Below are 16,289 nucleotides of genomic sequence, written 5' to 3' on the forward strand. Positions count from 1 at the left end.
ATGCAGGAAAGGAGAAGCAAAAGGATTCTAGGATTGGATACAAGATCAGCACTTATACTAATTTGGCATTAGGGCTAGCAGAAAAGAAGAACGAGAGATCACACTGAAGTGGAAAAGGGAAGGGAAAAGAACTGATTTACGTCAAGCTGTTTAAGATTGTTAACTCAGGGACAAGGGGCTGTAGGTTGAAAAGTGAAGGAGTGAATTCCTTTCTAATACAAACTGCCTTTCTCTACTAAGATAGCAAGAAAGTAGGAGTGTCCAAGGCACAAGATGTTTGTGTTAAGATGATGAGAAAAAAATTGATTTGGAGGGAGAAAGAGTAATTGAAATAATAATTTATTTTAAAGTTTTGTGGTTTATAGTTGCAGTTTCTTATTGGCAGCATTTCAGGAAAATGTTAATTCTCTCTCTAAAAGGTCCCATCACTTAAAACAAAATAATTTTAATTAATATTGTTTGTGATGGGGCCTCTCAACCCTGCACTGGTCAAGTGAGGGTAAACCAATCACTTTGGGCCCAAGAGGACCTGCCCCCTTGTCCCTGCTGCCCATGTTCCCTGTGGAGGGACCAGATAAAAGGAAACTCATCAGCTCAGTTGTGGCTGGCTGAGGAAGAAGATGGATGTGTGCCACAGACTCCTGCTGAAGAACTGTCAGCTCTCCAGACTGCCAAGGGGGGTATCCCGGACTATGCTATGGAAAGTCCACCAGCTACTGACGCCAAGCTATGCTATGGAAAGTCCACCAGACAGAGACGCCAAGCTGCTGCCTATGGAGGACAGCTCCAAAGTGGGCTCAAGGGTAGGATGTGACCCAGGGAATGCATTGGGAACCAACACTTGAATCCTTAATAAGGAGGTTACCGGTTTCCCAGGGCCCTGGGTCAGAACCCAGTGGAGTAGGGTGGGCCGGGGTTTCTCTATCCTTACCCCACGCTTGCCACTAGGTGTTACCACAGGGGATCTGGTTTTTTTTTGCCCTGCCCCCCCCCTTCCCCCTGAGATGCTGTAGCCAAGTTAGGACTGGCCAGCAAGGACAACGTCAAGGACTCTTTGCCATGAGGCCTGAAACTGCAAGAAGATGTGATGTTGTGACGCCATATGGGGGCAATCCCTCCTTTTTAGACAGCACTCCATGACCTGGATATAAAGTATGGAGACCCAGTTACAGATAATTCTTAGCCACTTCATTCCTATTTTATATATATAGGTATAGATTATGGGGATGTTGGCAGTGACTCCATTGTTATAGTTGTTTTGTAATTTGCACTTAAAGCAGGACTGAAATCTCTGTTTTTCACTTCAAAGATTGAATGTAGTCTTCAAATTTGGCAGAGTAACTCTTCATGAGCCAAATAAATTTCTACCTAATTTTTTAGTAAAATATTTACTATCTTGTGCAGAGGAAACATTTTTGAAGTGATCCTTTTAAAATGAGCCAGAGGATGTTGTGAAGGCCAAGACTATGACAGGGTTCAAAGAAGAACTAGATAAGTTCATGGAGGATAGGTCCATCAATGGTTATTGGCCAGGATGGGCATGGATGGCGTCCCTAGTCTCTTTCCCAGAAGCTGGGAATGGACGACAGGGGATGTATCACTTGGTGTTTACCTGTTCTGTTCGTTTCCTCTGGGGCACCTGGCATTGGCCACTGTCAGAAGACAGGATACTGGGCTAGATGGACCTTTGGTCTGACCCACTGTGGCCATTCTTGTGTTCTTTTTGAAATGTTGCCATTTCCATTGCACTTCTTTGGGTTCCCCGGGCTAAACAACCACATTCCCCACGAACGCTGAACTTCACACACACACTCATGCTGATAACATCTTGGATAATTTGAAAATGTAAAAATTAAACATTAAGAATCAGTGCTTGCATTCAAGATAAATAACTGAGTTTGGGCAAGATTAGCCAAAGGAACTTCTTAGATCCTACAGCTAATTCTATCTCCTCAGGCTGCCATCCTGAGTCATCAGCTGTGCTTTAAGGAGCCAAGCCAGGAAGAATGGGGAAGGAGAGACGAGCTGGTATGTAGAGGAGCAAGAGGCAGAATGAGTGTGCTATCTTTACAGAGCACTGTGAGGCCTGGCTCAATCCTACCTCCCCTTGGGTCAACGCACCAATTGTGCTCACCTAGGGTTGGTCCTAGGGTACTAGGACCCTGCACGGCTGGAGGGCTGTGTTAATCAGGGACCTAGGGTCCAAGCCCGATTTCTTTCCTGTGTGCACACGGCCTCAGCTTGACTCGGGTCCTAAAAGTCCTCCGGGTGTATCTTACCGTTCCCAGTGGCAGAGGAGCAGTGCTGCAGGGAGCCAGCGCAGCGGCCCAAAGAGCCGTTACTGCCTGGCCGAGCATGCTCCCTCTTCCTGCTCATCTCACGGCAGCAGCAGCTCCTGCTTCTCCTTGCTGCTCTGCAGAGCTTGCATGGAGCAGGGAGCAAAGCTGACAGGCGGGAGGCAGCTCCCAGCTGCCAGGATGTTGGGGATCATCCCTCCCTCAGCCATGCTGAGCCAGGAGCCCTGCCGCTCCCCATCCCTGCAGGGCAGCTGCTTGGTCCCCTTGCTCCTGGGCCTCTCCTGCCCTCCCTGTAGCTCATGTACAGGGGTGCCTGAGCAGCATGTATTGTGAGGGCAGTGAGTAGGAGCCAGCCCACAAATTTCCCCACAGCCTCCTGAGGGTCCCATACCTCTGCCTCCTGGGGTGCAGCAGGGTCAGGGATAAGAGCTCTCCAGGGGAGGCTGGAGCACACTGCTCCCCAAGGCCTGGGGATGCACTGCAGCCAGCAGCAGCCATTCAAGTGTGTGTGTGTGTTTTTCTCTGAAACCTACATTTTAAGTCAAACTTCAAAACAAACAGACAAAAATAAATAAAAAGCCAACCAAACAAAAACAGCTTCATTGAACGTCCCATTTTAAAAAATAAGAATTGCAAAATTTCATTTTAATAGTTTGACAGCCCTGGGGATTGATGTCCTAATTATCCTCAGGACAGAAGCACATGGGCATTTTCCCACCAATGTGACTCATCTTAGAGGTGGAGAGCCCAATTCTCAGATTAGGTGGTAGTTCAGTATAAAGCCTTCTCAAACTGCAGTTATTCTACTGAGCCAGCCACTAGAGGAGCTAATTATGTGGTGTATGTAATCATGAGCTCCTTATGGGCACCTGAGTCCCATCAATAACACTCTCACAGTTAGGAAACAGAGTGGGCAGTAGAGTTTTCCCACAGCGCAACACATTCTTAGGGCTAGAGAGTCAACACTTTTTTGGGGGAGGAGGGGGGCGGCGCTAGGCACTCCAGGATAGGGTTATTGTGACTCATGTCTGTGCACTGCCAGAGCACTAAATTCGAGCATGGATCAGAAAATCCTTAACCAAGGGTTAAAATGCAAGGCAGACTCTCAAGCCCAGGGTTCCCTGACAGAGGTCAGCTGACTCAAGTTCCACTAACCTTAGTCTTACATTGCTGTGTAGACTAACCCTGGAAGGCATGAGAGATTGCATAGGGCTTTGGGGAAACAGGAGAAGGTGAATAGGAATGTGCGGGACTATGGGGAACCAAGATTTGAGGTCAGTGTGCTGGGAGTGGAGTGGCACCTGTGAGGAAGGGTTTAGTGCTCCTATGCCAAACTGAGTTAAGATTACTAGATTAGCTAGGAGACATTGCTGAACTGTGCAATAACTTGAGTTCTTCAAGATGTTTTGTCCCTATGGGTGCTTAACTGAGTGTCAGTACACTCTCGACTGAAGATTGTAAACAGCAAGGTTTGTGGGTTTGTGCCTGTACATAGCAGTGCATCGTGCTCCCAACTTGGGGGCAGATAAGGAGTTGCAGACCCGCCACAGCTCCAGTACTTTTTTGGCCGTGAAACACAGAAGATTCCACAGCAGAGGGGAAGGACAATGGGAGGTGGAGCACCCACGGAGACAGAACATCTCAAAAGAACACAAATTACTGTACAGGTAAACAACTTCTCCTCCTCCTTTGAATATATGTCCCTATGGCTGCTCCACCACAGGGTGTGTGTGCACCCTTTATTGGAGATTATAAATAGCAGGGTCTGCACCTGCACAAAGCACAATCTCATGCTCCCAAGTGAGGCATACAAAGTGGTGCAGGCCCACCACTGCTCTAGTTCCTTCTCACACACCTGCAGGCTTGAGATGCAGCAACTGTGGGTGTCTATTGTTTCCAGCTACATCCCGCCTTATTTATATTCCCTGATTCCCGAAACAGGTGGTGGCTGAAAGCTGACATTAGACTTCAGGAACCTGAACACCTACATCCTATCGTAGCACTTCAGGATGGTGACACTAGCTACCATAATCCTATCCCAGGATCCAGGGGACTGGTTCATCGCATTTGACCATCTAGATACCTACTTTCATGTGACTATTTATCCCTCCCACAAATGCATTCTGCATTTTGTCATAGACTCGGATCATTACCAATAATGTGTCCTTCCCTTTGGGCTCTCCATGGCTCTGAGGGTCTTAAGGAAGGTCCACTCAGCAGCGGCAGCCCACCTATGTCAGTGGGACATCATGGTCTCTTTTCATATTTGGATGTCTGGTTCCTCAAGGACCACTCCACGCAACAGACCAAGATAGCAGCCACCAAGACCCTGTGTCAGTCTCTGGCCTTTAATTACCCAAGTCATCCCATTTGCCAATCTGAACACTGGCACAACATTATCAATCTTCTAGTGTTCTGGAATATTCTCAATATTCCAAGATTTATTAAAAATTAATATAATCAGGCCAGAGATTTCTTTTAGGACCAACTCTTTCAGGACTGTTGGGTGCAAGTTATCTGGACCTTCTGCTTTAAAAATATATATCACCATCACTAGTAGATTTTGTTTAACATCCTCCTTAGTTACTAATGGACTGGTAAGTAGTCCATTATCCTTAAGTGATTCGAACACGCCATTCAGCTTTTCCCCAAGTACGGAACAGAAATATTTATAGAACACTAATGTCTTTTTTGCATCATTAATAATTTTACCATCTTCCTCTAGTACCAGGCCTATGCTATTGCTAGGATTTCTTTTGTTTCTAATATACTGTAAAAAACTCCGCCTTGTCCTTATCCCTGTCAGTTATAGATTTTCCTTGTCTTAAATTACTTTATCAACTTTCTATTCTTCATAACTTCTGACTAATTTATGGCAATTACTATCTATTTTCTCACTTCTTCTATTTGTTATATATAATTTGTTTATTTCTAATTCTTGCCTTCACTTCTCCATTAAACCAGGGCAGGTTTTTAGCCCAAATTGTCCTCTTTCTTAAACGCAGAATCATGGCTTTTTGGCCAGCTAATAAACTCTTCTTCAAGAATCCCAATTTTAATTTAAAATCTTTGAAATGAGAAGTAGGGAAACAGAAAGCCCCTCAAATATTGTAGCTGTACATCATTAAAGACTTTAACAGTAAGGACTTATGTGCAGTTGCTGAGAACAAGTAACGAATGCATGTTGGCAGAGTGTGGATTTGATTACATCTACCCGTAAAAAAAAAATAAAAAATTAAGCTCTTCAAAACACCAAGCCGCATTCTAAACCTGGCTGGTAATTAGTTTTTGTCTCCTTGCTTCTGCTGTTACCTCTCAAATTAATGACAACCCTGCACAGTGTATTAGTCCAGAAAGGGAATTCTGCTGTCACCTAATCAACTAGAGTTTGACTTCAACAACAGTATCAGTCATTGAGAGCTTGCGGCAAGCGGAGCTGAGTCCAAATTAAGTTTAGTCCTCATCTGAGGGCTGCCATGCCTCTAATGGAAAGAAAAATGTGGAATGGGGTTAATGAAACTACATCAAGAAGCCATTTCGAAAAAGCACAATTGGACAGCAATGTAAAGTATATTACATTTTTAGTGCCCTGTTATACATATAAAGAAGCTGTAGCAGCACATTACATGCACCTGAATTCCAGACTTCCACACCACCAGACAAAACACATGAAAAAGGGAAACTGACCATAGTTACCTTGCTAATTCCACATGGGCTCTGAAAGTCATGCTTGGTTTCTTTTCCTCCCATTTATCACCAACCACCAATTTTTTTAGGCCAAATATGCCCTTAGTGACACCTATGCAACCCTGTTTTCTTCAGGGGATTGCACAGTTATATCTGATTGGAACTTGGTAAAAAATTATGTTAATGATACACACAGAAGATCAGAATCCAGCTCATTTCTCTGTGACTATATCTTTAATACAGTGTAAATTCGAATTATCTATACTCAAGTTAACTTTTGTTGAGTTAGCTCAGCTCAGCTCAGCAGAAAGCAGCCACACTGTGAAATAATACTCCAGATACAAAGAATGATTGGATTACTGCACAGTGATTGTGTTAACAGCTGGTGAGGGCCCTGAGGGGCCAGTCATCTTGAGCTACCACCACATTCACGTTAAGCGGTTTTGTGTGTGGACAGGACTCGAGTTAGGGGTAATGCCTGAGCTACAACTAGAGTTAACTGTTCAGTGAAGACAAACCCTGAGTGGTGTTGGTTCTGTAGCATTAAGAATCTGAAAAGTAGTCTATCAATCAATCAAATAAAAAACAAAACCTTATTTTTATCACAAATATCAGTAGAGCTGATTACATGGGGGAATACAAAATATGCTCCTTTTACAGCCATTTTTCAGGAAAAAATAGCTGTTTAAGAGCTAATGCTACCTTAGCTTAATGCAAAATAAAAACACGCTGAATAAATTTACTAACAAACTACTGTTCTAAAAAGCCTGAAATTAAATTTTTTGACATCTTATGTTGAAAAAAAGCTGGACGCTCACACATAGAGAAAGTAATCAAACAACTATTATGCACAAATATCCAACCTTTATGCACACAAGTAAAAAATTCCACCTGCCTACGACAGAATACGGAATTCTACTGAATGAGTCAATCCTTTAATTCTTATTTGAAAGTTGGCCTTCACTGTACTTTCATTTAGAGAGACAGAAGTTCCTTTGTGAAATAAATACATATTTTATAAAAAAATAATAATAAAATGTATATTTTCTAAGAAACAGAAGAGCTCTTACCTGCTTTACCACTGTAACAGTTCCAGGTGCCATGGTAACTACAGAAGCAACAGCAGCAGCATCATGGGTCTCTGACCCCAACTCAATGATTTGCTGAAGGATATTTACAGCAGTGGAATCAAGTCTTTCACCTTATCAGAAAGATAATGGGCACAAGACAATTATAGCCAAGACAGCTCTAAAGCTCCATGAATCAAAATGTTCTTCTCTCTCTGGCCTCCACCCCCACATGTAGAACTCTTGCTATACATAACAACAGCTCAATAACATGACATTTTAACAGTGGATCCATGGGAGAAAGTATTCACAAAATAAGTGTCCTCAGGAACAGGATGGGTATTTGCATAGTTCATTTTTACCCATATCTAACAGTGATCTAAAAGAATGTATTGATTAAACAATCAATAGGTAGAGCTTACAGCAGTAACTGTAAACTACAAAGCTGCAAAGCTTTATGACTCCGAATGAGTATTTGCTAAGGGTTCAGCATTAACAGAATCTGGACTCTAAAGTTATAATAATCAGGACAGCTATTTAGTATACTGTTTGTCTACCATTACCATCTGTTTGACAATCTGCAATTCCTCTCAATCCAGAACCACCACCCTTGTCAGTAACGTGCTGAAGGGGAAAATGAATTCTCTTTAGAAAGATCATGCCTGACTATTCTATATGTATAGCTGTTTTTGCCACATTTTTTCATGTTTTCAGCGTGTGTGGCTCTGCCGGAGAAACAGTCAGTTTACAGAAAATACGGCACTGAGATTATGACCCTACAGCAACATGAAGGGGACAAAACATGGCCATAGCTAGTCAGTGAAAAATTCCTTTTGTGGTGAGGAACTCCTATCCCTGCTGCCCACCTATCCGTGTTTTAGCTGTCTCTGGACGGAAAGAACCTGGCAGAGCTATGTTATGTTGATACTCAGTCTGCATATGTTAGAGCAGTCACTAAGCTGCTTTAACTGATGCTGGGGCAGGGGCAAATGAGCCCATAGAAAAAGGGGGCCATAACTGAGTCCCTAACCCCAAACTCCACCCAGGGGAGAACATGGCCAATATAACTTAGTTTCAAATATGAAGAAGTTGACATGCTGTTATTTGTACGAGTCAACATTATTTTATTTAGGGAACTGAAAACTATTTCTGCTTGTTTTAATGTATGTTTTAATTTGTTCTAGTATGAGACTGTATAACTCTGCCTCTGGATAAGATGTTACTTCTCTTCAAGGAAATATGTCAAACAAATATTTTGAACACAATTGAAACACTAAACTAACAAAATATGTTTTGAAAGCTTTATACTTAAACTTAACCCATATTGTACTTATTTTAAATTTAAACGTATGCATGACTGGGCAAAGATTGCAAAGGATTCCTCCGATTCATTCAGAATTCCCACTGGGGGAAAATGCATAAAATATATATAAATTATCAGTAATACATCCTCATTTAATATGCTTGAAAATTCCATTCTGCTACCAATGTGTTACCCAAAATTATCATCTCTCCAAATTCAGGCCAAGGGTCAATGGTGAACAATATACAGTACAAGAATGACTATATTAAGTCATAGCAATGGATCCATTGCAAAAATGGGATCCTATGATAAGTACTCTGTTAGGCAGCATCACAGAGACACTTGTTTATATCTTTTCATCAAACTCATACTCACATACTCAGTTCTGTTGTTTTAGTATTCTGAGAAGCCTGAAAATAATTTCTTCTTTCCCTCCCAATTTTGTCATTTTCCATTTAGCAAATATTAATTAGTGCTCCCCTGTTTCTTGTCAAACACAAGCCAATAAAGCTCTGGTGGTCTTACTTCCTTGTTTGTGTACTATCATAATTAACTGAGAATATGGTAGATTAGCTGTTCAACTGTACATCCTTTGCTGGCTGGTTGACTCTTGCAGCAAGGCAAAAATGTTATCTAGAGGATTGCAATTAAACAGTCAACATTTATTCTGCCATGCTATTTGTCTGTACCATGATATTTTCTATAATTCAGCCAAAAATTCCACTAATACCATAATAAGGTCAAAAACAGTAGTGTAATAGATGCTGATGATTTATTGATGATCACTGTATATACAGATGTGTGCGCATTGTTAATTCTTTGGGTATGCAGTGGTAATTAGTTATAATTTCTTATCAACAGTAAGATGAATGAAAAATGAAGAAAAAAAATTTTGGTCGACATGCCTAATCAGTTTCTAACTGCTTTATGGCAGACCAGAGGTTCTTAACCAGGGATCCAGGGCCCCCTGGGGGTCTGCGAGCAGGTTTTGGGGATCTGCCAAGCACAGCCAGTATTAGACTTGCTGCGGCCTAGGTCAGAAAGCTGAAGCCCGAGGCTTTGAGCCCCACCACCTGGGGTTGAAGCCAAAGCCTGAGCAGCTTAGCTTCACAGGGGCCCCTGTGGCCCCAGGCAACTGCCCTGTCCCCTAGTCCCCCAAGGCAAGGTCCTGGCTTTTATATGCAGAAAACCAGTTGTTGTGGCACCGGGTGGGCCATGAAGTTTTTATAGCATGTTGGGAGGGTGTGGGGGCTCAGAAAGAAAAAAGCTTGAGAACCCCTGTAGTAGACCACACTGTGGGCCCAAAAACTTGACACTGTCCTTTTAAAAACTATTATGGATGACCTTACAAATAAATGTTTACCACACTATAGTATTAGTACCTCACTACCATATAGAAAATACCCTGGTAAAATCAATACAGAAGAATAAATATTTCCTTTTCAAGTTTTCCACTGTATTCACAAGAGTTGAGAACTCTGATGAAAAAGATCTAGTCTACCCTTTGAAACTAAAAATATCCCTTACCATTCTCAGAGGTATATCTTAGGTCTTGTAATGCAGCTACAGCAGCTTGAGTTCCTTGAACGTCTTCAGCGTCTGTGATGTGCAGATACTGAGTGGATGATTCCTCAGACATTTCAGTTGTTAGCTAAAAAACAGGTCAATTATCTCATTTTAACTCTTGAGAATTACAGAGGGCACTTGGTACCCCAAATTTAAATAGGGAAAAACTGGGTGACAGATTTATAACAGCATATTTTATGGAAGATCATGAGAAATCCTGGCCCCGTGGGAGTCCATGGAAATTTTGCCATTGATTTCAATGGGAGCCAAGATTTCACCACATAAACTTATTTATACTTCTATTAAACTTCCAGATAGTTGCATCAAATTTCATTTACAAAATGCCATGTTAATTTGACTTTATTGTGTATGTAATTTATAATTAATAACATAATCACACACTTATTAGACTCTAAGGAAGATATTTTGGGCCAAATTCTCCTTTTTGCTATATTGTCAATATGAATTTGGACAAATTCCTTTGAAGCCAGAAAATGACCTTTTGTGTCAAGAAGACTGGCTACTTACCTTGCAAAAAGAGATAAGTTGCCCACAAGTATTCCAACTTCTGGTTTGCACGTGCCCCACGCACATGAGATCAGATTCTTCTGAAGAGCAGTGTTTGTTGGGACCACACTTGCTCCCAATAGCCAAGGACACAGCCATTGGGTCAGCCATAATGACCCTTGAGTTTCTTCCCTAAAGCAGAATCCAAGTGATACAAGATTCTGCAGTAGCAGAGCAGGAGGGTGGGTTGTAGAATGCAAATGGATAACACATCTCGAAGAATCACAGTTACTGCAGATTAAGACACCACTCTTCTTCAAGTGACTGTCCACAAAGATCCCATTTCTGTTCACTCGCGAGCAATAATCTCTTTTCATGGAGGTGGTTTTCAGAATCTGCTGACACAAGGACTGCAGGAAAACGCAGCCAAATCAGACATTTGACCTGGAGTCCTCTGTCAAGGAGTCGTGTCGAGTGAAGGTGTGAAATGAACTCCAGGTAGCTCAATGGTTCTCAAACTATTGTACTGATGACCCCTTTCACACAGCAAGCCTCTGAGTGCGACCCACCCTTATAAATAAACAAGTGTTTTTAGTTTAACACCATTATAAATGCTGAAGGCAAAGTGGGGTTTGGAGTAGAGGTTGACTGCTCACAACCACCCATTAATAATCTCGCGACCCCCTGAGGGGTCCCAACTCCCATTAGGGAAGCTGCTTAAACTGTGTGTTAGAATGGGCTCTTATCTATGAAAATGGGTCCAACTGAGCTATTCAAATCGGTTACAATCAGGAACTTCATATATATATTATATTAGTTGATTCTTCATCCTGTCAACAAAGGCCAGGAATGTATCAGAGAATTCCTGAACAGTCAATCTTGACTACACCTAAGCTGTGAAAGCTTCCCTTTGACTATTATGAGGCTTGGGAAATAAAACTGGTGAATCACTTGATTCAGGAAAAAGTAACAACTCTGCGAAAGAATTTTAGGTGAAGCCTCAATGTTACCTTGTCCTTATGGAATACTATATACGGTGGTCTTGTTGTGAGGGCTTGGATCTCTCCTATCTTTGGGCTGAGTTTACTATCATGAAGAAGCAATATTCATAGACAGCTGGTATAAGGAACAGGTTGCTAAATGTTCAAAGGGAGCCCCATCAGCCTTATTACATAATGTTGAGGTCCCAGGAGCTCTGTATGATTGGAGGAAAGACATAGATGAGGCCTTTGAGGAACCTAGCAACTACAAGTGTGCAAAAACTATGCAACCAAAACTGTTACATGCTGGAGCTAGCAGCATATTATGGGCTGCCTCCCACCTTCGTCAGTACCCTAAGTATGAGTGAAATGGATGGATAAACATACACGAGTCCCAGTGCTCAGGAGATGAGTAAGGCATCTGACGGGGAGACTGGGCTTGATTCTACCACTCACTCCCAGAGCAGATAGTTAGCATTCATTATTCCAGTCCGTGGCAAGCAGGTCTTTTCACATTGCAGACGATACTTCACAGAATTGAGTCACTGACAGAGCATTCATGAGTGTGTGAATACTGTCTACTAAGCTGGTTCACCTGGGTGTTTTTAAAACCTGGAATACGTAGGGCCATTAGAGTGAGGTGATGATAAACACACCATTCCCAGAGATGGACTGATTCCTGGCAAAGAGGCAATGATAGAGCCCCTCCATGCCTGTTGACGTAGTACATAGTGATGTCCATCAGTATTTGGATGGTGGTTCCTCAGAGTGAGAGCAGAAACACCGTGTATGCTAGGCAAAAGGCTCTTAGCTCTAGAATATTTATGGGGAGATTTAGTTCTTGGGGAGGCCTTGTGTCTGAATTTGGTCTAGAGGAGATATTTTCTGCTGTACTGCATCCCTCATGGGGCCCTGCATAGGGAAAAGTTATGATGAAAAAGTGTGCTCTTCCTGAGACTTTCAATGTCATTTCTTGTAGGGATGTCTTCTGGAGAAAATGTGTCACGTTTGTGGCCACCACTACTTCCTGATAAGATCTGCCTCGATCAACAAATCGTCCAGATAGGGTAAAACATTTATATCCAGACAATGTAGGTGGATGGCAACTACTGCCAGAATATTCGAGAATACCTGGGGAGGTGGGGCAGAAGATAGGCTGAAAGGAAGCACCTGGTATTGGTAGATATTATTGTCAATTAGAAAATAAAAGAAATCTCTTGTGTGAAGGGTGAATAGCCACATGGAAATATGCAGCTTGTAGGTCGAGAATCACAAACCAATCTCCTGAATCTAACAAGGGAATTATTGCTGAAAGGGTCACCAACCTGAATTTGAGCTGTTCCACCTATCTGTTCAGATATCGGAGATCTAAAATTGGCCTCCAACCTCCATTCCACTTGGGATCAGGAAGTACTTTGAATAGCATACCCTTTTCCTGTGCTGCACAAGAACTGGTTCTATTGCCCCTACACACAGAAGTGAGGCAACCTCATGTCAGCAAGTGATCATGAGACAAGTACCTGAACAGGGAAGCAGAGAGAGAATGGGTAGGAGAGAACAGAACTGAAATGGATGGTGCAGGCAAATGTTATGGCTTCCAAACCCCATTTGTCCCATTTTACATTCTCCCATGCAGCTTGAAAATGGGAGAGATTATACCCAAAAGGAGGTGGGGGTATGATGTTGCAGCTATAAATCCTAGTCAATCAAGTGGCTGAGATTCTTGACTAAGCCATCAAAACTGTCACTTGAAGATTGTGGATGGCTGAGAAGAGGTATCTGTAGCTAAGGGAGGTTTGTTTTTAGAGTTTTTTGGTCTCTTGGCTTGGGGCTCATATGTTCCCACAATAAATTAAATATGGGGTTTGGCATGCTCTTTGTGCTGTCTGAGACCAGCTAAATCTCCTTTTATTTACAGCAGTATAGATTCCCAAGGATCTTAACATAGCTCAAGTATTTAGAATGTGGAGAGATGTACTTGTCAAATCTGCAAAGAGCATGTGCCTATCAAAGGTAAGGTCCTCAGTGGTGCTCTGATCCTCGCTTGGGAAGCCCAACAGCTGGAGCTAAGAGCTCTTCTCATGAACACTGCATTGAACATGCTGCAGTGTCAGCAGCATCCAAGGAGGCCTGGAGTCATGATCTTGCCAGGAGCTGATCCTCTTGAGTAATGGCCTGAAATTGGTCATGATGTTCCTCTGGCAGATGATCAATAAAGAAATAGAATTTGTTGCCATTCAAACAGTCATATTTGGCCATGAGCGCCTGATGGTTTGCTGTTCTAAAGTGAAGTATGGCTGAAGAGTAAGATTTGCAGCCAAAAATATTACGCTTCCTGTGCTCCTTTCTGTACATGGTGGACCTTGAGGTATGTTGTCTGCTTTGTTCATTAACAGCCTCCACTACACGAGTTTGGATCCAGGTGAGAAAATTAAGACTCCGATTCCCTGGCGTGGACAGGATACTTTTTATCTGCCCTTTTGTAGGTAAATAGTGTGCTAGCTGGGGCTGCCAAACAGACTTAATGGGTTCCATAAGAGTTTCACTGACCAGAATGGCAATCCTCATGGATGCTAAACTACGTAAAATATTTAGGCATTTATGGTGGGATACTTGAACCTCTTCTAAAGGAATCTGAAGCATTTCAGCAATTCACTTAATCAGTTCCTAGAACTGCCTGAAGTCATCTGCCATAGACAGCAGTGGAGGCATCGCAGCTTCATCAGGCAATGAGGAGGAAATATTTGTAAGGGGCATCAACTCCTTGTCCGCTCTTGATTTTTGCACCTCCAAGGTTTCCTCCTCTAGCATAGATGGTGGCAGAGGTGGTTGAGGGGAATAACCCCTTTTTTGCTCCCTCTGATTGTGTGAAGAATTGTTGCAAATTGCTGACAAAAGAAAGCCCAAGGGTTCCAACAAGGATATGGGTGGAGGCATCCATCTATGTTCTTGCCATGTGGGTGTCATTTGAGGTCTATTCTCCGCCAATTGATCAGTGTAAGAGACAGAGTTATGTGTTTTAGAGTAGACAGGGAAACCATGTATCAATATGTTGAGAGTCCTTCTCAACATACTCCAAAGGGGGGGAATAACTGTTCAACTTGTACGGTAGACAACAGTGAGTAAGGGGGGTGGTAACTGAGTAAGTCTTGGTGTGGATAAACCACTGGTACCAGTTAACAGAGGAGACTCCAGCTCAAATACTAGGAAGTTCCTTGTTTACACTGGCCTCAGCAGCCCTACAAAAGTGGTTTCCACTCCTTCTTGTCAACTGTTGAGAATAGCCCACTTTCACCTTAATTGAATTGGTTCGTTAGCACTGAGCCCCCCACTTGGTAAGGCAACTCTCATCTTTTCATATACTGTGTATTTATACCTGCCTATCGTATGTTCCACTCCATGCATCTGATGAAGCCCACAAAAGTTTATGACCAAATAAATTTGTTAGTCTCTAAGGTGCCACAAGACTCCTCCTTGTTTTTGCTGATACAGACTAACACAGCTACCACTCTGAAAGAAAGTCCTTAAAGTATCAAAATTCTTGAGGTAACAATGGCATCAAATAATGGGTTGAGCGAGAACCTATAGAGGATGGCTTTGGTACCAAGGTAGCTGGTACCCAGTGTTTGGTATTGGAAAGAATCAACTCCGATTACATCAGTAACATAGGCAGTTGAACAGTCTTTGGTATCACAGACTTCCAGGTTATCAGTACCGACTCTTATTTGGGGACAAGCATAGAATCTTCCTGGAATTGGCTCTGCAGGTATGGGTACCTGAGCTCGGTACCAAATCTGTCTTTGACAATTGACTCCTTGAATCTGTCTTCACTGTCCTTGCAGTACAGAAAACACTCAGACCCTGCATGGAATTCCCTTTGGGACCGAGGTCTCCGTATCTTTCTTGTGCATCGGTGACCCAGACTTTCTCAGAGGTTTTGTCTTTACCTCTTTCTGCATACAGGCAGATGTTGATGCTACCTTTGCTGAAGTCTTCAGTGCTATAGATGTAACAAGTACAGCCTAGGTCTCAAGTGGCCTCCAAAGACTGAGATCTTGGGGTGGACAGGGTACTAGCCGTACTGGGAGGTCTATGTATTGGGGGGGTGCAGGGTGGAAAAGAGTCCTCTGCCCCTGGATCTGAAGCAGGTCTTAAGGCTTGCTTCATAATCAGGAATTAAAACTTGATCTCCCCATTTTTTCGGGATCTACCTTGAAAGAAGTGCAGATCCTACACTCACTGGGAACATGAATGTCTCCCAAAGAGTGGAGGCATTGAAAATGCCCATCACTTATCAGGATAGCCTCGCAGCAGGAGAGACACCTTTTAAATCCCAAGAGCCCAGCATCTCCAAGCAAAATAACAAAAATGACCCCTTAATAGGGAAAGATTTTAAATCAATCTATGTCTATCAATAATTTTTTATAAGAAAAAGGTAAAAGGGAACAACTGTTCCAAGAACTATAAACACTATCAAAGAACTAACTACATACTAACTAACCACTAAATACAGTACTAAAGAGAACAGGCACACAGCTGACTCCATCTCAGGCCAAAGGATATTGACAAGGGACTGAAGGCTGTTCATCTGTGGCCCTTTACAGCTTTGGTACAGGGCATGAGGGTGTGAGCTTGCATGTGTGGACCAAACAGGCATAGGCACCAAAAATCTCTGAACAAAGATGCAGAGCACAGGTGCACCTGCACTGGAGCCCCCACACGGACAGTATTTGAAGAAACATCAATTGTTATCTTGTTAATCCTGTTCGACGTTACAGTAGTTTACCTTAGCACTTTATTACTCCTGGGGGACTTCTGCACTGCTGTGCATGCAGAATTTGAGCAGAAATTAATGTTGTGCATGCTGAATTTCCTCCCCTCT

General features: G+C 42.7%; 1 protein-coding gene across 5 annotated transcripts in view; it reads right to left on the reverse strand.

Annotated features, from left to right (window-relative positions):
• ZFAT (zinc finger and AT-hook domain containing) overlaps nucleotides 1–16,289 on the reverse strand; it is a 162,493-nt gene that overhangs the window by 14,889 nt on the left and 131,315 nt on the right. For 4 of the 5 annotated variants that reach the window (XM_030553868.1, XM_030553866.1, XM_030553869.1 and 1 more), the window contains exons 14-15: nucleotides 9,882–10,005; nucleotides 7,055–7,185 (exon numbers count right to left, since the gene is read on the reverse strand). In XM_030553868.1, the coding sequence (XP_030409728.1) occupies nucleotides 7,055–7,185; nucleotides 9,882–10,005 (255 nt within the window). Of the gene's footprint in view, nucleotides 1–7,054; nucleotides 7,186–9,881; nucleotides 10,006–10,448; nucleotides 10,838–16,289 lie in introns of those variants that run through there. The other variant, XM_030553871.1, reaches the window with a different exon arrangement.

This window comes from Gopherus evgoodei, chromosome 2 (genome assembly GCF_007399415.2).
Source record: "Gopherus evgoodei ecotype Sinaloan lineage chromosome 2, rGopEvg1_v1.p, whole genome shotgun sequence".
NCBI classification, from domain to species: domain Eukaryota; kingdom Metazoa; phylum Chordata; order Testudines; family Testudinidae; genus Gopherus; species Gopherus evgoodei.